Raw genomic sequence first — 23,259 nt, 5'->3', positions numbered from 1 at the left:
TCGGAAGGGACCCACAGGGATCATCCAGTCCAACCCCTGGCCGTGCACAGACACCCCAACAACCCCACCCTGTGCCTGACAGCGTTGTCCAAACACTCCTGGAGCTGAGGCAGGCTGTTTCTGTGATATTTTGGGCTTATTGGGCCTCCTTGCTATGGCTGGAAGGAAGCAAGGGGATGCTGGGGTCCTCATTCCTCACCTCTGTTTCCGTAGCCGTGCGTGTCCATGAAGGACAGCCCCAGGCGCTCGTCCTCCTGCAGGGTGCTCTGGTCAGTGAAGCTCCTGTCGATGGCGCTCATCATTTGCGTCTTCTCGTGCCGGTAGTTTATGGTGGCTTTGGTCATGTTCATGGGTTTCCTGCAGCAGGGAGGAGCAGAAGTGAGCAGGGCTCACCATCAGGTGCTCTCAGATCCCCTGAAAGCTCCTGGGCCTGGATTATTCCAGGGAGCAGGATGGATTATTCCCAGCAGCATGGTCATCACACTTTGGTGCTCTGCTGTCCCAAGCCGGGCGCAGCCCCATGTGCAGCATCCCTCGCTGGCTGCAGCAACTCCAGCTGCTCACCTCAACGTCCACTCCTGTCCCCTGCCCTTGGACAGCCAGGAGTGCTCCTTGTGCAACCAGAGGCTCTCTCCAGCCATCTCCCATCACATGGATCTGCCCCAGCCATCCCCAGCCCTGTTTCTCCAGGCACAACCCCCTGGTCTAGGGGAAGGCGTCCTTGCCTGTGGCAGGGGTTGGAATGAGGTGAGTTTTAAGGTCCCTTCCAACACAAACCATTCTGTGATTTTAAAGCCGTGTCAGGGGCCAAATCCATCCCAAAGGATGGGCTGGACCCCCTGACTGCACTTGTGCTCAGCACTTGCTGCAGAGGCTTCTGCCTCCCATGCAGGGTCCCTTTAGGCACCTAACGAAGGTGCTGGGAAATCCCAGCAGATCTCACTGGGACAGAACCTCACACCCCAAATTCAAGTCATTTCAGCAAAGAAACTTGAATGGATGTTTTTGAGAGGCAGCATCAGGCTCTGAAGCCAGAGCAGCGATTAAACCAGAAGGATGAACAGGAGATCTGAGCCTGTGTCGGCATCGTGGTGGGGCTGGAACACTGCAAGGCACCGCTAAAATCCAGAATTCAACTCAGAATCGCTGACCCTTCCCCTTTATGCTGCCTTCAGTCTCTAACAAGCTCAGCAGCATTATTTTCCCTGATCCAAAGAGACCCTTAAAATGCACTTGGCAGAGGAAAAGGACTTGTTGGAGCAGCAGGGTGAGGGGGGCAGCCGGGAGGAGGGTAAAGCAGGAGGAGAATGACACTTACGGGTAATAGGAGTAGGAATAGTAGTTCCTCCTGGCAAGCGTGCAAACAAAGAGAACAGCAGAAATTGCATAAGCAGCTTTTCTCCAGCACAGGGAAGGGAGGTTACGGGGCAAGTCAGCTGCCAGAAAATTCAATGCACCATGAAGGAATCCGGCTCCCCTTTGGCACCCACAGGTTATTTACTCCAGGCAGGAGCCGGCATCCCAGCAGGAGAGCACAAGCACCAGCTCTCAGAGTGACCACAGCACCCTCGTCCAAGGGGTTATTCCATAATTTTTAAGAGTGAACAACAAAGATGTCCAAAATGTAGGGATTTCCCCCAGGCTGCTGGCTAGGGGCCCAGAGGGGATGATGGGGTCAGGATGTCACATTCCCAGTGCACCATTTACTAGAGACAAACATATTCCAAGGCTGCATTTCCATTCCACCACACCAATGTTTCTCCAACGGCAAAACACTCTGGAGAAGATTTACGAGCTCATCCCAGCTTCCCAACAGCCCCAAATTCAGGGCTCTCAGCACCAGATCTAATTTGTGGCTCTGATTTGTCCTTCAACAGGTTCATCCTGGGATGCTGAAGCAGAGCTGCTCCTCCTCCTGTCCCGCAGCACCAGCAGTGGGAATGCAGCAGCCACACACAGCTTCCCACCCACAGCATCACTCCCCAAAACACATCAGCACTGCTGGCATTTGCCCCATCAGGGAAGGATCCAATGGAGCCATGAGCCAGCCCTGCACCCCAAAGTGTGCAGGGATGCAACAGCCCCGCTCTTCCAGCAGCATAAATCCGCAAGGATCCTTCCAGAGCGCACGGAGCCATAAAGAGCTGCAGATTTACGGGTGCCGAGGCTGTGCCCTGCTGTTTTTCTCTCCCTCTGGCTGTTCATGTACTTTGCTCCATCTTCCCAAGCCCCGTGTTTAATTGCTGCCCTTTATCCCAGCTCTGAGAGCCCCCCCGGCCCGGCGCTGCCTCGAGCCCCGCACGGAAGCAGCCACTTTTCCAGGGCGTTGCATCCACGTGAAAAGCAGTGGCCGCATCCCCGGCACTCCTGGGGATGAATGTCCCGAAAAGCCCTCGCCCTCCTCCCTCCCACCCCAGGAGCTCCCCCAGTGCAAGCCCACCTCCATGGCCACGACCACATCCATGCTGGATGTGCTCACGCTGGCCTGGCCAAGGCAACAGGGAGGCCCAGAGGCAACATCTCAGCACAGATTAAACTGATTTTTGTCATTTTGGGCTGGGGGTGCAGGGCTCCACACCCCAGGGTCCCCTGGCTGCTGTTGGCAGGGGAGAGCTGGTGGGACAGGGACAGCTGGGCTCAGCAGTGGCGCAGGGCTCGGGCACGGCCAGAAGCGTTTCCATCCATGCAGGATCACCAGCGCAGCACAAAGCCAAGAAGCAGCAGGAAAAGAGGCAAAAGATGGAAAAATATGGGGGAGAGGGACAGCGCCAACAAAGCTGCAGAGGGGGAAGGGACATCCTGAGGACTTTGCTGCTCGGTCCCCAGTGTCCCCTGCCACGCCTGGTGCCACAGAGTGCGGGGGTCGGTGTCCAGTGGGATGCAAAGGCACACAGAGACATAGCTTGAGGGAGGGTCTGGAGCCTGCCCAGTGCAGCAGAATCCCCACCAGTAACCCCCAGGTAGTGCTGGGGTGGTGGAGAAGGGTTGAGCTGGGAAGGAAGGATGGATGAAGTGCCAGCCACCAGCCCAGGTCTCCTCACCCTTTCCGAATGGCGACGATGATGGCTCCCAGCAGGATGATCAGGACGATGAGTCCCCCGGCACAGATCCCCAGGATCAGGCCCATCTCCTCCGAGTGCTGGGACACCTCCAGGGGACGCTTGCTCTCTTTGCAGGCAGCTGCCAGGGGACAAGGACAGGCAGGAGGGGTCAGCACTCAGCTCCAGGGGGGTTGGCATCAGACATGAAAACCCTGGGATTCATCCCATGGGATGCTCATTGCTCCATGAACACACGATATTCCACCAAGACATGACAGGGCTCTGCAGTGCCACACTACGACCGTGGACAAGTCTCTCTCTCAGTCCCAATGGGGTGAGACAGCCCCTTCGTGCCCCTTTCATCACACCCCACGTCAGATCATCCATCCCTGGATTCAGCGTCCAGCACCACCGCTCCAGCCCGCCACCCCCACCACGGTAACAGCACTGAGAAGGAAAATTGAACCAAGGGAAAAACCCCAGACACAAAGAGAGTGGGAAGCAAAGGAGTCGGGGTTGGGGCTGGAATAACCCATCACATGCAGCCCAACCACCACCAGCGCTGGTCCCAACCCGCTGGCACAGCCCCAACCCCGGAGCAGCCGCAGGGCCGGAGCTGCAGCCACAGTGGGATCAGGGGAAAGGGAGGGCTCACCTTTGCGAGCGATCCGGACACAGTTCAGCCGAGTTTCCTACGGAGGTAAAAGGGGGGGTCAGTGCTGGATGAGCATCCCACGGCTCCGCTCCCCACTCCCGCCCCGAGCGAGGCTGGGTGGGCACGGGGCTGGCCCCTTGGTGCTTCAGCCCCCAAACCGAGGGAGTCTGTGGGGGATTTGTGCTGCAGCACCTACGGAGCTCCTGGGGACACACATCCCAAGAGATGCTGCAGAATGATCTGTCCCCAGAATTCCCAGGTTTAGCTGAAGCCACTGCTCCTGGCACAGAGGGGACAGCAAAGCTCAAGAGCGTGGGAGGACTCAGCAGGCGCAGCCAAGCCACATGTCACCGACTGTCACCAGCTACAGCTGAAACATTCCCAGGTTGTCATGCAGAGCTTCATGGGCTTTCTTCCATCAGTCAAGGTTTCAAGCCCAAGTCCTGGTACTCTGCACCTGCTGAGGTTGCCATGAGGTTCCAGCTCAAGTCTCCAACAGTTTTAACATTTGCAATTTAGGGATGGGTTCAGCTAAAATATTCCATTTTTCCATGCATCCGACTTCTGTTGCAAAATAAAAAGCACCATTTTGGCAGGATTGCCTTCTCCGAGCATCCTCCAGTCTCTCAGGACACCAGGCACCAATACTGTTCCATCCACCCCCGGCCCAAGACCTGCCCATGCCACGTGCCCAGGGCAGGGCCAGCTCCAGCACTGCTCTCGCTGGGGTTTCCAGCTTTTCCTTCTCCTGCTTCATCTCGCACAAAAACCGTGAAAAACCCCAGCTACGATCCAGCGTTTTTCCAACATCTGACGGCAGCTGGGACAAATCCATTGCCTCCCAGCAGGAACGTTGTAACACAGCATCAGCCACCAGTTACTATCCAGTGGTGCCAAGCGAGCCAGAGCCGGGATCCTCCCTGTCGCTCCCGGCTCTAATTACAGCGCAGCGAGGTGTGAACGACCCCGGAGCAGAGGAGGGGACTCCATAACCGGCGCCTTTCCAGCAGGACCAAGGTGCGCAGGACGAGGATGCTCCCGCGGGTGGGACAGGAGCTGCCGGAGCCGGTGATGCGGAGAAGGGTCCTGCCGGGGGTCCTGCCGGTGACTCGGAGGAATCAGTGCAAGGGGTGCAGCTCCGCAGAGGGAACCGGCAGCAGCAGGGAGGGCAGGGCAGCCAGGAGCTCCCAGGAGTTCCCTGGAGCTGGGACTGGCTATCCTGCAGCAGTGGGTCCCAGCTGTGACACACAGCTCTGGCTGCCCAAACCGTCCTTCTCCAACCCAGGAGCAGACCCAGGAATGGGGTCTTCCCCTGCACTGGTGCTTCTTGGGGTCCTGGCTGGTTCTGCTGTGGGTGGGGGAAATTGGGCTGCTCCACCCCCAGCATCGGCACCGAGATGGGGACAGGACCCCCACCCATGATCTCAACATGCCATAGGGGTGGCCTGGAGCACCAACTGCCCCCTGGCAGGACACCGGGGGTGGACCCAGATTGTGACCCAAGGGAGAGGGATCTAAAAGCAGTCCCAGTTTTACCAGCCCCCAGACTCCAGCCTGCCTTTACCTGGTCCAGCCCCTGGCTGGAGCGGGGTGCCAGGGCTACTCACCCCTTTGAGGTTGCTCATGGCCTGGAAGTAGATGAGATAGGCCTTCTTGGGCTCCAGGGGCGGGTTCCAGTAGCCGCTGTAGGTCTGGTTGTCCCCCACGGTGAAGGGCTTGGCCTCGGTGAGGCTGCTGGCAGGCAGCTCGGCCCCGAAGTAGTGCACGGAGCCGCGGGACACGGCGTCGTCGAAGGTGAGCGGCACTGGGAAGCACTCCTGCCCCCCCAGCTCCCGCTTCAGCTTCTTGGGCCGCTCCTCCTCCACGATCACCTGGTAGGTGCTGCCGAGGGCCAGGCACGGGTTAGCTTCAGGAAGAACAGTCCTGCCCTTCCTTGGACCCCACTGTGCTCACCCTGTTTTGGGGCCTTGCCCTCCTGCAGCCCCAACCTACCTGATGGGAGCCCCTCTGCCCTGCGCCGGCCGCAGCAGCACCGTGATGGTGCTCTCTGACTCGCTCAGCGGCGATGGCATGTCCCCGTAGTCGAAGGTGGGAGCTGCAAGGGGAGCAGGGATGAGTCCTGGGGCTCCCCCGGCTCAGGGGGGAAACTGAGGCACAAGCAGCTTAGCCCGGGGCAAGGCATCACCCAGTGGTGCAACACAAATTATTGCAAATAAAGGAAACCCCTCCAGGTCTTGAACAAGAGTTGGGGGTGGACCCCTGGTGTGCCCAAGGGAGGTTACCAACACCAGTCTGGCAGAGGGGAGGAAACGAGAGAGGGATCCAACCTCAGCAGGACTCGAATGCTCCAGTGCTGAGATGTGCCCAAGGATGGCACCACTCAGAATCACTGGCACACTGTGAGCTTCCCCCGCCCCAGGGCAGAAACACACCTGAGCCAGCCCAGCAGCACCCCCAGACCAAGGTGGGGAACCCCCCTCATGCCTGGCATAGCCCTGTGGTCCCCAAACCATCGCTGGCAGTCGCTGGGGTGCAGCTGGAGCCGCTGTGTTCCAGCGCCCCCGTTCACGCTCAGCTCAGCCCAGCTGCTGCAGTTAATGTGATGCTGGGACATGAGCAAAGAGCCCCGAGTGCTGCACGGCTCATTAACAAAGCCCAATTAATCCCTCACTTGTACACTGAGAGCTCAGACAGCACCAGCTACCAGCACTGGGCTGGCTGGACTCCCCAGACAGGGACCCACTGGTCTGGGGACTGCCCGGGGGCTCACAGCCCAACTGCCACCACCGAGAGCATCCTTCTGTGGCAGCATCCAGCCACCAAAACCCTCCCAGCCACCAAAACCACGGGAGTGAGCCAGAGGCTCCATAGGATTCCTGAGTGGAGGAGAAGCCCCAGCAGCAGGAATGCAGTGGGGGAACCTACCGGAGATGTTGGTGGTGATCTCGGTGAGCGCCGTCTGGCCGAAGCCCTTGCCGGTGCGGGCCCGCACCGAGAACAGGTAGGTGGTGCCGGGGTGGAGGTTGGAGAACACGTGGTAGGTCTCGTTGCGCAGCTTGGACACTGTGCGCCGCGGGCCCGGCACGTTCACCGCAGGGTCCGAGGACTCGATGCTCTGGTAGCTGATCTGCAGGGACAGGGCACAGCATCACCCGTGGCCGGGGCAGAGGAGACAGAGCCCAGATTCGGGTGGAGAAGGGATTAAAGTGACAAATTCAGGGGAGGGGATGGTCACAGGGCAGCCTGGAGGCAGACAGGGATTTTCGCGGTGAAACAAAAGCAGAGGTTCACTGGAAAAGCCAAAGGGCTCGGGGGCAGCAGCAGCCACCTCTAATCCCCATGGCCGACAGCGGAGGTTGTCCCAGACCCCTCCAACACCCCTCAGTGGGCCCTTCCCATGTCCTCGTGTCCCCCAGGTGCCACACTGGCCAGGACGTACCTCGTACTGTGTGATGAGGCCATTGGGCTCCACCGGCTCCTCCCACTTCAGGAATATCATGTCCTCCAGCGGGGTGAAGGTGAGGGACTCGGAGGCGATGCCGCCAGGCACTGGGGAAGGAAAGGGGACATGCTTGGATGCAGCAGGAAACCGGTCTGGAAGGAGAAATCCTCCTGGAAACCCCTCTGGGTGGCTGTGGCAGTTGTGCCCTGTGACCGAGCCACCACATTCCCTTTGCCATGTCACCCATCTCCAGCATGTGCCACCAGACAGGGCTGGTGGCTCTGCAGGGAGATGCCCAAGGCATTGATGCTTCTGGACCTGCTGGTGACGCTTTGCCATGGGAGAGGGAGGTCTCCACACCAGCACAAACCCCACAGGTACCACTTACAGCACCTCGGCCCAGGCACCGGCCGCAGCACAGCTCGAGCTTTCCAGCGTGAGGAAAATAAATAAATTCCCTTTTCCCCCACAACCCAAATTCCCCTGGAGCCATCAGCATCCTGTGGAGACACTGCCAGCGAGCAGCAACATCCTCACGTGCAGACAGGCACAGCCTGCCCCAGCCTCCCCTCTAATTAACACCAGCACAATAATAACTGTAATCACTGACAGCGATCAGCGGCACTGGGATCAATATCCGCTCCTTTATGATGGATTTCTCCACCCGAGGCGGTCAGCAAGGGGAGGCGATGGCTCGGGAAGGCACCGGCAGCATCCCCCACTCCCAAACGTTGCAGGGGGACAGCAGCTCTTCCCTCTGCTTGGCTTTTTCTGCAGCTTTTGTTCGGGTGTAATTATGGGGCTGGGAGAGAGGGATCACCTCCCGTGCTTCCCGCCGTGCAATTGCGCTGTTTCCACCTGATTTACAAGTTAATTTAATCAGAGGCACTGTGTCCTACACGAGTACACGGGCGCTTATTAAATTCGGGGAGAATTACGGAAACCTGTAGGGCAGGAAAGTGCATACCTACAGAGATTGGGTTTTTAATACACAGAACCTACAGTATATATAATTACATGTTATTTTCTATTGTTATATATAGCCTGTGTTACATAGACAATTACATCTTATTTTCTGTTATTATACGTTGTATCGTCATTATTGTCTATAGGATAATTTATGTATTATCTCGATATTATAAAATATACAGCCTATATTTTCATGCGTATAAGTACAGGTGTCATGCTCTCATGCTAGGCTGAGAGAGGCAGTGGATGCCCACAACAGCTCCCAGGTGTGCAAACACCCCTCTGCTATCCATGCTTGCACGCATATATTTATTTATGGAACTCTATATATTTATCCTGGCTTGCATCGCATGCACCTGCCTGCACGGGGAGAACGGGCTCCCTGCAGCACCAACACACTGCAGGGATGTTTGCACAGGTCCCCCGGACTGAGGTTCATCGTCTCATGCACACTCAGAACAGTCTCCAGCTGTGGATCACCTGGATCCATAGGGGGCACCGAAACACCAGCTGGACAACCCATGGATGCGGCCACTTCCCGCAGTGCCCACGTGCCCAGCACAGCTTTGCCCGGGGTCCAGGAGGGATGCTGGGAACAACAGCCTTGGTTTGGCCCAGTTACTTGGATTTTCCAGCCCAGAACCAGGGTTTCCCACTCAGGATGGGGAGGTGCATCTTCGCAGCCCACCAGGAGCAGCCCCAGGGGATGCTGCTGCCAAAACTGGTCTCATGCCAAAACAAACCACAATTACTGAGCCTTCAGCACGTTGGTTTACTTGCACAGGCAGCTGCTCATCCCCAGTTCTAGGAGCTCAAATCCTCATCATCCTCCCAGGCAGGCAGGGAGATGCTGGGCCAGACATGTGAGGAGTATCTGCCATATATCCATGGGGATATCCATAGATCCATCTCCGTGAGACTGAAAGTATTCACAGCCTCAAGTTCAATCCAAGGGGGAAGCCACCAGCCCCAGTTAATTGAGGCACAGGGAAAAGCAGCTGGAGTGATTAGAGTACAGCAAAAAGACATCTGGAGCTCCTGTATTAATATTCCATAAGCAAACAGCTGGAGCAGTCAGAGCTCAGTGAGAACAACTGGAGCAATTACAGCTGGAAAATAAACCACCGGCAGGGTGGAGCTGGGTGCCCCCAGGGCAGGCTCAGGGTTGGGGATATGGAAAGCGCTGGGGTGCAGAGGAAGGTGCTGGATTTAGGCTTTGAAGGTGAAAAAGGACCTGAAGACACTTCCAGCTCTGCTCCAGCTCTTCAGGTTTTGCTTTCTGGCCTGGGAAAGAGGAGCGAGCATGTGCAGGGGAATTCCAGGGCAGGCTTCTCCTCAGGGTCCTCCAGGGCTCTGGAGCCAGCTCAATCCTTTGCAATTACCAGTTCCTCCACTTTAATTGCTGATTCTTGTTGCTAAAAAGTGCTCTGGAGATTAATTCCGTTCTTGCTTAACAGATGAGTCTGTGAGAGCCAGGGATGCTCTGGCCACACTCAGCCCCCAGCATTCAGCAGAGGGACAGGCCAGCCCTGGCTGTGGCCTGTCACTGATGGTGGCAGTGGACACATGGAGCCAGCTCTGTCCTGTAGCTCCTGCCATTTCCACTGGATCTCCAGAGCCAGAGTGACCCAGGCACTGCTGATGGACAGCTGCAGCCAGGGCGAGGCTGGACCTGGCAGACCTGCCCAGCAGCCGCAGCTTGAGCAGATCCTCAGGGAACAGCTGGGCCAGAGCAAGAGATTCCAAAACCAAGAAGTCCTGGAGCAATGCTGGAGCCTCCAGCGAGGATGTCCTCCTGCTTGGGGGACAGGGAACCCAGAGCAGGGCACAGCCAGAACAGGGGGAAAACAGGAGCAAAGCTGCTGCCAAAAACCAGGGCCTTATCACTGCAGAGCTCTCTGCACAAACCCGAACCCGCCTGAGAGCAAACTCCCCCAGGGCAGAGCACCAGGGAAGCCGAGACAAGCTGCACCTGCCCTGGTGAGCAGCACTTCCCCAGAAATGCAGCAGCGCCGAATCCATCGGCAACCAAGCAGATAGAAGATGTTACCTGAGTGCAAAGCATTAATTGCTTTAATTCCTGTTATTATGGCTGCCAGGCTGCAGTTCCCAATAACGGGTGAGGATGACTCGTGCTGTGAGGAGCTGGCTATGAGCCAACTCTCACACCTCCATTGGACCAGCCATGGGCAAAACTTCACGCCGAGGATGAGGGCAGTGTGTCCACAGTGACATCCCAATCCAGTCTCTAAGCCCCCCCAGCCCCACAGGCACCTTCCTTCCCCAAACACCATCACTGCCCCTTTCCCTCACCTTCTCTTGCACAGCTCTGGGGCTGCAAGATCCTTTTCGCCTCCCCCCTGGCTCAGGAGATATTCCCCTCATGCCCATGGACCAGGAGCCAGGGATGCATCCATGCCACCCCAGCAGCTCACCAGCTAGAGAGTTCCAATTTGGGGGATGATGCACCTCCCCAAGCAGACTCACCATCCTCATCTGTCTGGAATATCACCTCCTTGCCCTCCTTGCGCCCCTCGGGGTTGGCGAGGATGAGCTTGACGTGGATGTTCTTGTAGGGCAGCAGGTTTTTGATGGTGTAGCGGCTGGTGTTGCGCTCCATCTTCACACACTCCTGGAAGGTCTGGTTGTGGCCGCTGCCCACGAAGTAGCGGTAGCACAGGGACACGGTGTAGGTGTGGCAGCGGGTCAGGTTGTAGCCCAGCGGCTCCCACTGCAGCGTCAGCTGCCTGGACTGGATTTCAGAGAAGGCCAGGCCTTTGGGGGCCCGCATGGGCTCTGTGGGGGATGAGAGATGGGGACAGGTGAGCGAGGAAGCAAAACATCGCATGGATTTATGTATCTTATCAGGGAAAACCCTTTTTCAGCATAGGGAACAAAGGGATGAGTGCAGAGAGCAACCCTGACCACAGAACTGGGACCAGCCCCAGCACAGGATGCTGCTGCCCTGCAGACAGGGCTGGGGACATCACTGGGGACATCTCTCAGCCACCAGCACTGCAGGGACAGCAGCCCCCACGGGCTCATCCTTCGCTGCGGAGGTGAAGGCGGGTACCAGCCCCACGAGCAGCCCCAGATAACCAGAGAAAGGTGCCTGCACCACGGGAGCCCTCGTGCTGTCACCAAGCCCAAGTCAGGCTGTCGAGATGAGAGAGACCAAGTGCCATCAGTGGCAGGGAGTTTAATCAGCTCTAATTGGCATGACTGAGAGAAGTTAACAAGCAGACTCCTCTGCCAACAGCACACACACAGACAGACACAGAGACAAACACACACAGACATACACACACAGACACAGACGGATGCCTTGGGCTAACTCCTCGCCACAGGACGGGGGACGGGCTCGGGGTGCCGGGGAACCTCTCCCGAGGGACCCACCTGCACACTTGGTGCGGCTGATGAGGGGCGGCCCCGGTTTGCCGGTGCCCCCCTCCCCGGGCCGGGTGAGCAGGACACTGATCTCGTACTCCGTGTCGGGGTCCAGGTGCCAGAGCTTGTAGGTCTGCATGTTCACAGCGTGGACCTCCGACCAGGGCCCCGAGGTCATGCGGTACTCGATCTCCTTGCGCACGATGGGGCCGTCGCCGATGATGGAGTTGGTGTTGAGCTGGATGATGAGGTAGGTGGAGCCGGCCCGGAGCAGCTGGGGGGGAGCGATGGGGGTGGGGGGCTCTGGAAGAGAGCGCAGAAGGGGCTGTGCCATCCCAGAGCCAGGCCAGTGCTGGCACCACCACAGGTAGCATGGTTTTATTTTATTGTTTACAAGCTGCACTCACACATTTCCAATGTCTCTTCCCACACCAACCCACCACATTCAGGCTGGAGAAGAGAACCTTTGGGGTGACCTAATTGTGGCCTGAAGGAGCTACAAACGAGATAGAGAGGGACTTTTTACAAGAGCATGAAGTGACAGGACAAGGAGGAATGGCTTCACACTGACAGAGAGCAGGTTCAGATTGGATATTAGGAAAAGATTTTTCCCTGTGAGGGTGGTGAGGCCCTGGCACCTGGCTCTGGTGCCCAGAGAAGCTGTGGCTGCCCCATCCCTGGAAGTGTCCAAGGCCAGTCTGGAGAGGGCTCTGGGATAGTGGAAGGTGTCCCTGCCCAGGGCAGGGGGTGGGACTGGATGAGCTTTAAGATCCCTTCCCGCCCAAACTATTCTGGGATTTGTGCTGCAGAGCACAGAACAAACTCAGATTCTCCACCCAGAGGACGTGGGAGTCACCCAAGTACAGGAAGGCACCACCCAGTCTTCAAACTTCAGTCTGTGCCTGTGCCCTCCATCACTTACAGTAAGGCTTTAACAGCTGCAAAGGGTTTCATCTGATCAAACCTTAATTATCTTTGTAAGTCACACAGCCCAGCATGGTGCCACACAGTTTCACCATAATTAATTAATTCCCACCTACTGCAATCAAAAATAAATGATCTAAGGCCACCAGGAAAGGGAGTTTCTGGTTTTATGCTGCACAGTCCACGTGTAGCAACTCGTCCACAGTGAGAAACCGCAATCCCAGTGTGCCGGGCATCCCACCTTCCCTGCACACAGGGAGCGGGAGCGGCCCATCCATGACCCAGGGTGGGCAAGGGCAGCTCACCCACCTTTGACGATGAGCTCGGCAAAGTTGGAGACGCCGGCGCCGCGGGGGGACTGGGTGACGCAGCGGTACAGGTCCTGCTCCGCCCTGGACACCACGTCCAGCTGGAATGTGGCCAGGAAGCGCCGGTGGCTGATGTGCTTCACCGAGGCAGCAGGGACCACCTCGCCGCTCTGCCTCTGCCCACGGGAGAGACACGGCGTCACGGGGGCACGGCAGCACCGCCAGAGCCACCACGGGTGCCCCACACGATGTCTGCTGAAAAGCAGGGGGATCGCCCTTCTCCCACCGCGTCCAGCAGGAGTTTCTCCCAGAGGAAAGCCGTGTGTGGGCTTGCCTGGGGTGGTTTCACCACCGCCACTCCTCACCTGCATGAGGAAGCGCTCGGCCTCGGCGGCCTTGCCAGCGGCCACGCACTGGAAGGTGGCGTTTTGTCCCGCGTTCACCTCCACGTCGCCCAGGCGGGAGAAATGAGGCGCTTTTGCTGCCGAGGGACAAAGCGAGAGGTGAGGAAGCACCCGAGCTCTGAGGGACCCATGGCAGCACTGCTGCAAAAATCCCCCCACTCCCAAAAAACCCACCCAGGATGTCTCAGCTGAGCTGAGCTCTAGACAGGCCTGATCCCCACCCTCAGAGCCCAGCTCAATGAGGAATGTGTTCCTGTCCCCACAGAACCAGCCAGGGTGCCAGGGAGGGATGAGCCTCCCCTCCCCGAAGTGCTGGTGCCAGAGGCAGGGTATGGGACTGACAGAGGGGGCAGGTCTGCTGCCCAGCCTGGAAGAAAAAGGGAGTGACCCCACAAGCCAATGTGTTGGGACAGTCTGGGATTTTGGGTCCCCACCAGCCCAGGTGGCCCCTCTTGATGGGGACACTCAGGCCCCATGTTCAGTCGGTGCTTTTCCAAGGTTTTATAAAAACCAAAGCAATGTTGGAGCTGGTGGGAATGGGGATGGAGGTGCAAAAAGGAGCCTCAGAGGTGCCCAGGAGATGGAGCTCCACCAGCCCAGATAACGTCAGGACACCCAGGTGCCATCAGGCTGCACCCTGGCACCAGTCCCTCCGCTCCCCCAGGACCATCCCAATGGACACCAGCTCCAAGCCCCGTTGCCCAGCCCCGCTGCATCCCCCCTCAGGTCCCATCCCGTGGCACTCACAGCACGGATAATTCAGGAGCAAAATGTCATCCAGGCCCAGGTACCCCCTGCGCTCGCCGGAAACCACCGCCTCGAAGAGCACCTGCGGCACCAAACAGGGGGTCACCCGTGGCCGGGGTGTCCGGCTGGGGGCGGGGGCTGCTGGGGCTCACCTGGTACTCGCTGGGCCAGAACAGGCTGACCGCCAGCTCTGCCTGGTGCCACTGGCGGCCATGTGAGCCGGACGCGTTCCAGACGGCGCTGCCCACCAGGCCCCCGGTGACCCGGACGTAGGCGCTGAGGGTGCCGGGGCTGTGGCCGTCCCGGCTGAACATGAAGTAGCTGAACTGGAGGCAGTGGGTGTCATTCTCACTCAGTGCCTGGAAGAGCAAGTGAGCTTTCTGGCCCGGGGTGTGCTGAGAGGAGTTCACCATCAGGTAGGAGCCTGCAGCAGGGGGGAGAAGGGGGAGGGTCAGGAGGGGCCACATAAGGAGCAGCTGAGGGCCCTTGGTGTGTCCAGCTGGAGCAGAGGACACTGAGGGCAGAGCTCAGCGGGGGCTGCAGCTCCTCCCGAGGGACAGCTCTGATCTCTGCTCCTGGGACAGGGACGGCACCCAGGGAGCGGCTGGAGCTGGGCCAAGGCAGGCTCAGGCTGGAGAGCAGGGAAAGGTTCTTCCCCCAGAGGCTGCTGGGCACTGCCCAGGCTCCCCAGGGAATGGGCACGGCCCCGAGGCTGCCAGAGCTCCAGGAGCGTTTGGGCAGCACTGCCAGGGATGCCCAGACTGGGATTTGAGGTGTCTGGGCAGGGCCTGGGTTGGATCAATGATCCCTGTGGGTCCCTCCCGGCTCAGGAGATTCCATGATTTCAATCCCCCTGTTCCACCGCTCCTGAGCTTTGCCAGCAGGGACAGAGAAGGTGGAGGATGTGGGACCGCAAAGACGCTCATGTGCCTCAGGGCACTGGTCCATGACCGCCTGTGAGGATGTGTAGGACAGGAGGGACCGGGGATGGGTCAGGGCAAACGCCTTTTGGACAGCAGCAGGACACTGCGGTGGGACCTGGCTGCTGGGTGAGGAGGGGAGGATCAGAGCTGCTGCCTCCCCAGGGCACCAGGGTCAGGAAAGGCTCCGATGCCACCCTCCTTTAACTCTCACAGCTTTGCCTGCATCCATCCCCCTCCCAGCCGGGTCCCAGCTGTTTAATTCCATTCCAGCTCCTCGTATCATTTACCACGCAGTTGTCACCACGTTTAAACTGTGCTCAGCAGGGGGAAAAGCTCGTTGGCTTAATGAGCAGCAGAAGCAGCATCCCAGCTCTCAGGAATGCCTGCGATGTCATTCCCAGACCGGTCCCACCACTAGCAGCGCTGGGATCCCACCTCCCACCACCCAACATCACCAGCAGCCAAACCAGGAGCCCCAGCACGGCCTCGAAGCCGTATTTATAGAGCAGGCAGGATGGCAACCCCAAAGGGGATCCCAAAGGCAGCATCATTCCCTGTCCTGCACACTCCAACCCAGGCAGGCTGGAGGCAGGAGGGGGTGCAGGAGTCCCAGCCCTCGGTGGCAGCTCCCAGAGCCGTCCATCACAGCCATAGGGCTGGGATACAGGAGGGCTGGGATACAGGAGGGCTGGGAAGCTGCCCCACCAAATCCTCCCCCTCACCAAAGGCAAGGGGATTATTAATCTCCATTTTAATACCAGCAGAAGCTGTAAGTAACGAACCTGGGCCGTTTATTCAAGCCTACCATTGTTTTCCTGACACTCAGTGCTTTGCTATTAATTCTAAACTCACGCACTTTCCTCCCATCGACTCCCACTGAGCAGCTCCAAGAAAAGCCTAATGACAGTGAAGGGGAATTGCAGGGGGCACCCATCCATCCCCCTGCACCATTTGGGATCACAAGGGGCACCCATCCACTGCCCCAGCATTTGGGAGCTGCACCTAGGGGGACCCCAAAACCCCCTGGAGTTACAGCGCCAGCTGGGGTGACACGGTGCCGGTACCACATGCATCTCCCGGTGTGTCCTTCAGGGACGGGAGCTGGGGCAAGGGAAAGAAATCCCTACAAGGGGAATTTTCACCATGCTGCTGACCCACGCGGCCGCCTGGCCCCGCCAGCCCCTCGGGGTGGCTACTCAGGGTGAAATAAAACGATGACAATTTATTTCCTCGGAGTCCAGCACAGCTCGTTGCACCCATCGAGGGGAAGGCACTGTGTCCATGCTTCTCTTTTTTTCTCCTCTCATTTCCCCCAGCAAAATTACTTCTGCTCTAATGAGATCAGCCCCATTTGGTCCAGGCGACAGCAGAGTGGAGAGGGACCATTGACCCACCCCACGCCAGGGGACATCTCCCAAAAGCCACCTCATTAACAAACGGGCTCTTGTTAACAAACACGGGCCCTTCCTCTGCCCTCCCTTTGCAAACAAAAAGCCACAGGACCGAAATAAAGAGGCCAAGACTAAAATTAAACCACTGATGAGTTATTTTAAAAGACAGAGAATGCCCATCAGGTCACCTGGGAGCGGGGATGCACCTGAGCATCCCTCATTGGGCAGGGCTTCCCACACACTCTGCTTTCCCCTCTTAATTTTCTTCCTGGTGTTGCAACATTGGAAAAAGCAGGTTCCAACCACTCGCTTTTGTGCTAATTTTATCCTCCTCTGCTGTAAATATCTGGCATTAGCCTGAAGCCCAGGGTGTGGGTTGGGTTTCCTTTATAAATACAAGAGAAGCAGAGGCACTTCAAACTGCCAGAGGGCCGGGCTGGATGGGACACTGGGAAGGGATTGTTCCCTGTGAGGTGGGGAGGGCCTGGCACAGGTTCCCAGAGAAGCCGTGGCTGCCCCATCCCTGGCAGTGCCCAAGGCCAGTGGAAGCCCTGCTGGCCCATAGGGAAGGGGCAGCTCTTCCCATCGTGCTTCCCATCCCTGCATCCCTCCAGGGAAAACCCAAACAGCCCTGCAAGAGGAGGAGGGAAGAACCCACTCCCCCCGCTTCCCTGTCTCGATGAGTTTTTCCTCCTACAAAATCACCGAGAGATAAAAATAAATAAAAAAAAAAAACTTCCAGGAGCTATTAGAAGGCAGGGAAGGCAGGCAGGATGACAGCGAGAGGGCGGCACTGCCAGACAAGAGGTGCCAAGGGACCAGGTCTGAGCACTGCAGCATCTGTCTCCAGGAAATCCCGCTGGAAGACTGAGCTGTCGTGCGCCAAATCCTTCTCCATGTCAGAGCCGGCACGGGAATCAGGGAACCCTCCCCACTTCTGTGCTGAGCTTCTCCAAAGGAGCCCCAGCACCGAGGGCTGATATCCCACCAGCACAGGGTCCTTGGACACACTGCAGCAATTCCCACAGGAGCAAACAATCATTGCTCACGGGTTTTATGGATGTGCAGCAGGAGCTGTTTGGGAAGCAGTGCTGGAGATGAGAGCTGAAGGAGCAACTCCTTGGATGGGATGGAGAGACATCAGAGCTCTTCAGGATGGGGATAACAGTTCAGGGGACGGGGCTGTGCAGGGACACAGCAGCAGCTCTGATGCACAGGGAAACAATGTCAGTGAATGTGGAAGGAAAATCTAGGAAAAAGCATGTTTGAGGAAAAAACCCACCCACAAATATGCTGTTTTAGTATTTTGAGTGAGGGACCCTAGAGCCCCTTTCAGTGCCAAAAGAGGCTCCAGGAGAGCTGGAGAGGGACCTGGGACAAGGGCCTGGAGGGACAGGACACAGGGAATGGCTTCCCACTGCCAGAGGGCAGGGATGGATGGGATCTTGGGAAATAATTGCTCCCTGGGAGGGTGGGGAAGCCCTGGCACAGGGAGCCCAGAGGAGCTGTGGCTGCCCCATGATCCCTGGCAGTGTCCAAAGCCAGGCTGGACATTGGGGCTGGGAGCAGCCTGGGACAGTGGGAGGTGTCCCTGCCAGGGCAGGGGTGGCACTGGATGGGCTTTGAGGTAGGTCCCTTCCAACCCAAGCCAGTCTGGGATTGCAGCCTCACTCCTGCCTTACCCAGCTCCCTGCAACTGCTCCTTTAAAAAAAGAACAATAAAGAGATTAAAAAAAAAAAATCACGATTGCAACGTGGGAGAGACCCATCCATCATCTTTAGGTGAAAGAGAAACAAGTCAAGAGAAGGGGGGAAAAAACCCCAAACCAAACAAGAAAGCAAGAGGAGAGTAGGATGGAAAGGTAGCAGCAGGTGGCCAGCAGCCAGCACCCGCTCCAATAAATCCTACACTCCTTGAAACTGGCTGATCTCCAATAAAAACTCATTTTAATCTGAGACCACAAGACTCCTTTGCAAAGTGCTCCCTGGAGAGGCCCTGGTGCTGTGAAATCTCTTTGATCCCCTGAGCTGCTGCGGGGATCGAGGGGGTGATGGGCCTGCAGGAGCCTCCTGCGCAGCTCCCCACCCAAAACGGGGTAAAACCACCCAAAACCAGGATCCCTGCAGCCCCCTGGTGCCCAAGGCCATGAGCAAACAGCATCTCCCTGGTCCCAGGGGAGCCACAGGGACGAGCATTCTCTTCCCAGGGTGACACTGTGATGCTCAGGCTCACCTCATCCAGCCTGGGATGTCACACCCACGTCCCCTTCGGTCCTGGACTTCATTCCTTGAACTTTGTGTTCCTTTAAGCCCCCATCTCCTGCTGACCCACAAGCAGGGAGGGAAGCCCCATTCTGCCCCACCCTCCAGCCCTCTGAGAGCCCCCAGGCTTTAGATGCAGCCAGTTCACTGCGGATTTTAAATTACAGCTGAATATTGAGCAGAAAACTCAACTAATTACAGGTTTCAGACTCTCCATCATGAGCCACCTCAACCCCCAGCTCTGCTTTCCCCAGGAAACCCCCCCGGACACACACCAATTAAGACAGCTCCGTTTAAAGCAATTACTTGGAAAAATCATCAAGGAAGGAGCAGGGATCTGCCAGCAGATTCCTGAGGGTTGTTTTCCCTTGCCCAGCACCCAGGATGTGCCAGCAGGGACAGGATGGAAGGAAAAGGTGATGGGAAAAGGTAAAGGCAGAGGGGAGTTAGTGGAGGGGAAAAGCCAAATTAAGCATGAAGAAGGCACAAGGTAAATGGCTGGAGGCAGGCTGGTGGAGCAGTGAAGAGTACCCTACAACGCAGGTAATACTTTAATAAATAAAAAAGGTTATTTTTCCTGCTGAGCTCTAAACCAGCTCTTCTGTACAGGACTTGGCCTCCAGGATCAGGCAGGAGCCAGCAGTCCCAGAAACAAGGAGCACCCCAAGTCCAGTGAATCTCACTGAGCAAATGGGTTCAGGGACGGCTCCAGAGGGTCACAGCAGGGCAGAGTTTGGAGCAGGGAGCGAGCAAAGCCCCCAAATGCCACCCAGGCACGGTGCCCACACCATCCTCAAGGAGAGGAGAGCTCCCCACGGCTGCCTGGCTGGCTCTGCTCCCCCAGTCAGCCAGAGAGGAGATGGACCCAGAAAATAACAAAAACCAGTTTAAAACCAATGCGATTTTTTTAAAAGTCCATTTTCATTTTCTTCCCTACAGTTCCCAAGACTGTAGAGATGCCTCCAACTCATAAGCCCTTCCCCACATTTGAAAAAGCCAGAAACATGGGGTTTTTCCCCATTTCCCACACAACCAGGCAGAAGCCAAGCCTAAAACACTGGAGGAATGAAACCAGGAGGAGCCACACGGTCCAGCCCTGGGGTACAGGACACAGAGGGGGGGTGGGGACGGAGATCCCCAGGGACACGGGGGGACCCCAGGACTCACCGTGGGGCAGGTCAGGCGTCAGGTGAGGCATCAGGTAACTGCGGATGAGCTCCCAGTCGAAGTCATCGTCCTCGCCCTGGCTGTACTCACACTGGTTCGGGTCACTGTCCTCCTCGAAGGTGCAGCCAGCTGTGGGGACAGACCCGTCAGCCCCTGAGCAGCTGCTCCCTCCTCAAAAGCCCCACCAGGACGGCGTGATGCCCCTGCAGTGCCCCACTGGGATGATGCCCCTGGAGCGCTGGGGGACTCCAGGCACTCCCCAAGGGCACCGTGAGCAGGGGTCCTGGGTGCTGCCAGGCCCCCACAGCTCCTGTCCAGCCCCACCAGTGACACGAGCTGGACGGTCTCAGCTCCTGGGGAGGCCTCAGACACAGGAGCAGGGTGCAGTTCCCAGCTTTGCTCCCCGGGGTAACCAGAGGGGTTCCCCCAACAAACAGCACCGGGCTGTGGTGGCCACACAAAATTCCTGCTTTGACCCCAACCCTTTGCCTGGGGTTGGGCTCCTGGGGTCTGTCCATGGCCTGATGGGAGCGTGGCAGTTCTGAGCTGGGACCTCCAACCCCCCCGAACGCACCCCCAAGCCCCCCCAGCACTGCAGAGTCCCTTCAGCAGTTCTGTTTTATTACAGATTTATCTCCTGGGGGTCCAAGGGTGTTTACACAGCTCCTCCCTGGTGCACAGCGCGCTCGGCTGAGCATGGAGGAGTGGAGCAAATGCCAAAAGGCCCCTTGTTCCCATGGGAGGGGTCACAGAGAGAGCCCCCATGCGGCATCCAGCCCCCTCCCAACATCCCACATTCCAGTCACCCCCATCATCCCACATCCAGCCTCCATCCCACATTCCAGTCACCCCCCATCTTCCAGCTCCCCCATCGTCCCACATCAGCCCTCCCATCGTCCCACATCCATCCAACCCTGGAGCTCGGGGCCGGCTTTGCCCGTGGGGCCACCGGGGCCGGTTGGTTCACACTGCCCCATTGTCCCATTAAACCCACGATTACAGGGACCAGGGCACAGCGCTAATTAACGGGCCCGGGCTGACGAGGGGCCCCGGGAAGCCCTGAGCAAGCGAAATTAACAAAGGCAAATATCCCCTAATGGGCCGGCAGGAAAACAGAGCTGGGCCAAGGGATTATTTCTGATGTTTTCTTCCTATTTTATCCCAAATTACATCAGTAACTCCCCCTGCCACCCGGGGATTTGGCAGTTAATGGCCTCGCTGCCGGCACGGGTTGTGCTTCCCTGTGCTCAGGGATGCTTGGATGCAACACTTAGTCAAACACGAGTCCAAACACTGGGAAAAAAGCCCATAAGATGCCCAGGAAATTTCAATTCCCAACTCTTTCATATATAAGAAGACATTTGTGGCTTTTTTGCCCCTTTGCACTCATTTTTTAAAGCACGAGGGCACATTCCAGCTCCGTCACCAACTGTTTTTTCCTCTCGGAGCCGTAAGAAACTTCTTTTTAAAAAACTGAAAGCAAATTCTCTCCTATTCATATGTCTGGAGGCACTGAGACATCACAGCTTTCTTAAAGCCCTTCCCGAAATGGAGCGTCTGCCCAGCCCACGTGCGGATGTGCCCCCGCACCGCAGCCCCTGGTCCTCAGCTCTCACCACGAGACGTGTCGGATTTTAGAGTCTGGAACTTGGCTGCACTTTCTAACAGGAGGAAAAGCACAAATCTGTCAAAATTTTCCAGGAAGGAAGGAAAATAAAATAAATTTCAAAATAAAACAGTGTCAGAGACTAAGTGCCAAGTGATTTAAAAGAAAAAAAAAAGCCCAAGTGTTTCTTTCCAAGATCTGCTGAGCGGGATATTCTGGGAGGCAGAAATTTGTTCTTGGGGGATTTTTTTTTGGCCTGAGAAACCAGAGCAGAGACAAACAACGATTCAGGCTGGCAGAGCCCCATTTCCCAAGGAAAAGTGATTCCTTCACCCCCAATAAACTATTCCCAGACACTGAAAACATCAGGAGAGCTGTCCCCTCCTCCTCCTGGACTGCAGCCCCCCACCCAAACCCCGCTGCCACCCCCAGCGCAGCCACTGCCACCAACCAACCCCGTGCCTCAGTTCCCCCACGGCCCCATCGCCCCACGGCTCCATCCTCGGCCACCCACGAGACGGTGCCCAGGCTCTAGAAGTTTAAAATGCAATTACAGAGCAGATATTGTGCTGGCAGAGGCACAGCTGGCCGAGCCGATCCATCTCCCCCTCGGACAGGTTTATTGCCGTGGCTTCTCCTGGCACGAGCCTTCCCTCCCAGCCCCGGCACAGAACGAAGGCAGCTCGACTGGCCACTCCATTTCCCTGACTAATTTGTCCGTGATTTGTACACACAGGGAAAAAGTCCAGAGGGTTTCGCAGAGCCCTGGTCTCCATGAGTTATGGGATGCTGCTGGCACCGTCTTTCCCCAGCCAAGGACAGGGCCGGGAGAAGCTCAACCTCCAGCAGGTTCTCCCTCCCCATCACACCACCAAGGGCATAAAAAGTAACACCTGAGCAATTAAATGCCAACAGCCCAACACCAGAGGGGGTGCCTGGAGGTGCTCCAGCAACTGTGGAAAGTCAGAGAGGGGAAACCCAGAGCTACCTGCAAAAAATTAATGTTTCATCACAAGGTTGGCAAGGAGGGCAGGGAAGCTGCAACCCAAAATACCCGCCTGCAGCAGTGGGAGGGTTATTCCATCCCAAGGGCAGCGGGACAGGCACTGTGGGAGCTGGGTGAGACTGCTCCGGGTATGGATACACACTCAAAATGAACCGAGGAGCCCCTGGCTCCCTGTGCTGGCTTCAGGCCAGGGCGGTGACAGCAGCTCCGGGCGCGGAGGTGAAGGCAGCGAGCGCGGGAGGTGCGATCCCAATGCGAGAGTGGCTAAAAATACTGCAGGGAGCTGGGGGTCTGCCCCCGGGGGTGGGATGCGCCCGAGACACAGCCTGGACACCCCGAAGCTGCTAAATCACCCCAAACACACAGCCTGCCCCACACACCAGAGGCAGCCCGTGCCAAGGATGAGAGTGCCCCGTTAAACACCCCACACGAAACCCCCATAGCAGCACAGCGTTCCTGGGCAGAGGGGAGAGAGGGATGAGCACCAACACGGGGGCTTAACACCAGATGGCCCAGGATTTTTAAAAAAAGAAAGAACAAAGAGGTGGTTTGAGAGATTTGCCAGGGAGATGGGTACCAGTGCTGCTCAGCCTCCTCCAGGCACCTCTGCCACCTCCAGGGATCCACCGCGTGCCCAGGCAGGAGGGAGCAGAGGGACAAGCGCCAACATAGAGGTTAAACACCAGATGAAGCCAAATTGTTTAAAAGAAAGCAAAAAAAGGTGGTTTGAGGGGTTTGTCAGGGAGCCTGGTAGCAGGCTCAGCATCCCCCCGGGGTACCACTGCAGCACCCGGGCACGCAGAGGGAGCAGGGCATGGGCACCAACACGAGGCTTAAGCACCAGACGGACTGAATTCTCTTAAAAAGAAAGAAAAGGAGGTGGCTTAATGGATTCACCGGGGAAAAGGCACCACTGGCACTCAGCATCCCTTGGGAACCGCTGCCACCCAGCATCCCCCTCTACAGGAATGGAGAGGAAGAAATCTGGGGAGGAGAGGGACGAGGGATTCACAAAGAAGAGGGAGGA

General features: G+C 57.4%; 1 protein-coding gene across 5 annotated transcripts in view; it reads right to left on the bottom strand.

Annotated features, from left to right (window-relative positions):
- Nucleotides 1-23,259, bottom strand: part of PTPRU (protein tyrosine phosphatase receptor type U) — a 56,815-nt gene that overhangs the window by 21,480 nt on the left and 12,076 nt on the right. For 3 of the 5 annotated variants that reach the window (XM_032132179.1, XM_032132180.1, XM_032132183.1), the window contains exons 2-16: nucleotides 19,621-19,749; nucleotides 14,030-14,301; nucleotides 13,878-13,959; nucleotides 13,092-13,207; nucleotides 12,728-12,902; nucleotides 11,504-11,797; nucleotides 10,595-10,903; nucleotides 7,136-7,245; nucleotides 6,622-6,823; nucleotides 5,689-5,791; nucleotides 5,304-5,577; nucleotides 3,697-3,733; nucleotides 3,042-3,180; nucleotides 1,319-1,348; nucleotides 200-357 (exon numbers count right to left, since the gene is read on the bottom strand). In XM_032132179.1, coding sequence (XP_031988070.1) covers nucleotides 200-357; nucleotides 1,319-1,348; nucleotides 3,042-3,180; nucleotides 3,697-3,733; nucleotides 5,304-5,577; nucleotides 5,689-5,791; nucleotides 6,622-6,823; nucleotides 7,136-7,245; nucleotides 10,595-10,903; nucleotides 11,504-11,797; nucleotides 12,728-12,902; nucleotides 13,092-13,207; nucleotides 13,878-13,959; nucleotides 14,030-14,301; nucleotides 19,621-19,749 — 2,430 coding nt within the window. The remainder of the gene's footprint in view (nucleotides 1-199; nucleotides 358-1,318; nucleotides 1,349-3,041; nucleotides 3,181-3,696; nucleotides 3,734-5,303; nucleotides 5,578-5,688; nucleotides 5,792-6,621; nucleotides 6,824-7,135; nucleotides 7,246-10,594; nucleotides 10,904-11,503; nucleotides 11,798-12,727; nucleotides 12,903-13,091; nucleotides 13,208-13,877; nucleotides 13,960-14,029; nucleotides 14,302-19,620; nucleotides 19,750-23,259) is intronic. The other 2 variants (XM_032132181.1, XM_032132182.1) reach the window with 1 other exon arrangement.

This window comes from Corvus moneduloides, chromosome 23 (genome assembly GCF_009650955.1).
Source record: "Corvus moneduloides isolate bCorMon1 chromosome 23, bCorMon1.pri, whole genome shotgun sequence".
Lineage (NCBI taxonomy): Eukaryota > Metazoa > Chordata > Aves > Passeriformes > Corvidae > Corvus > Corvus moneduloides.
This window is presented reverse-complemented; position numbering and strand designations above follow the sequence as displayed.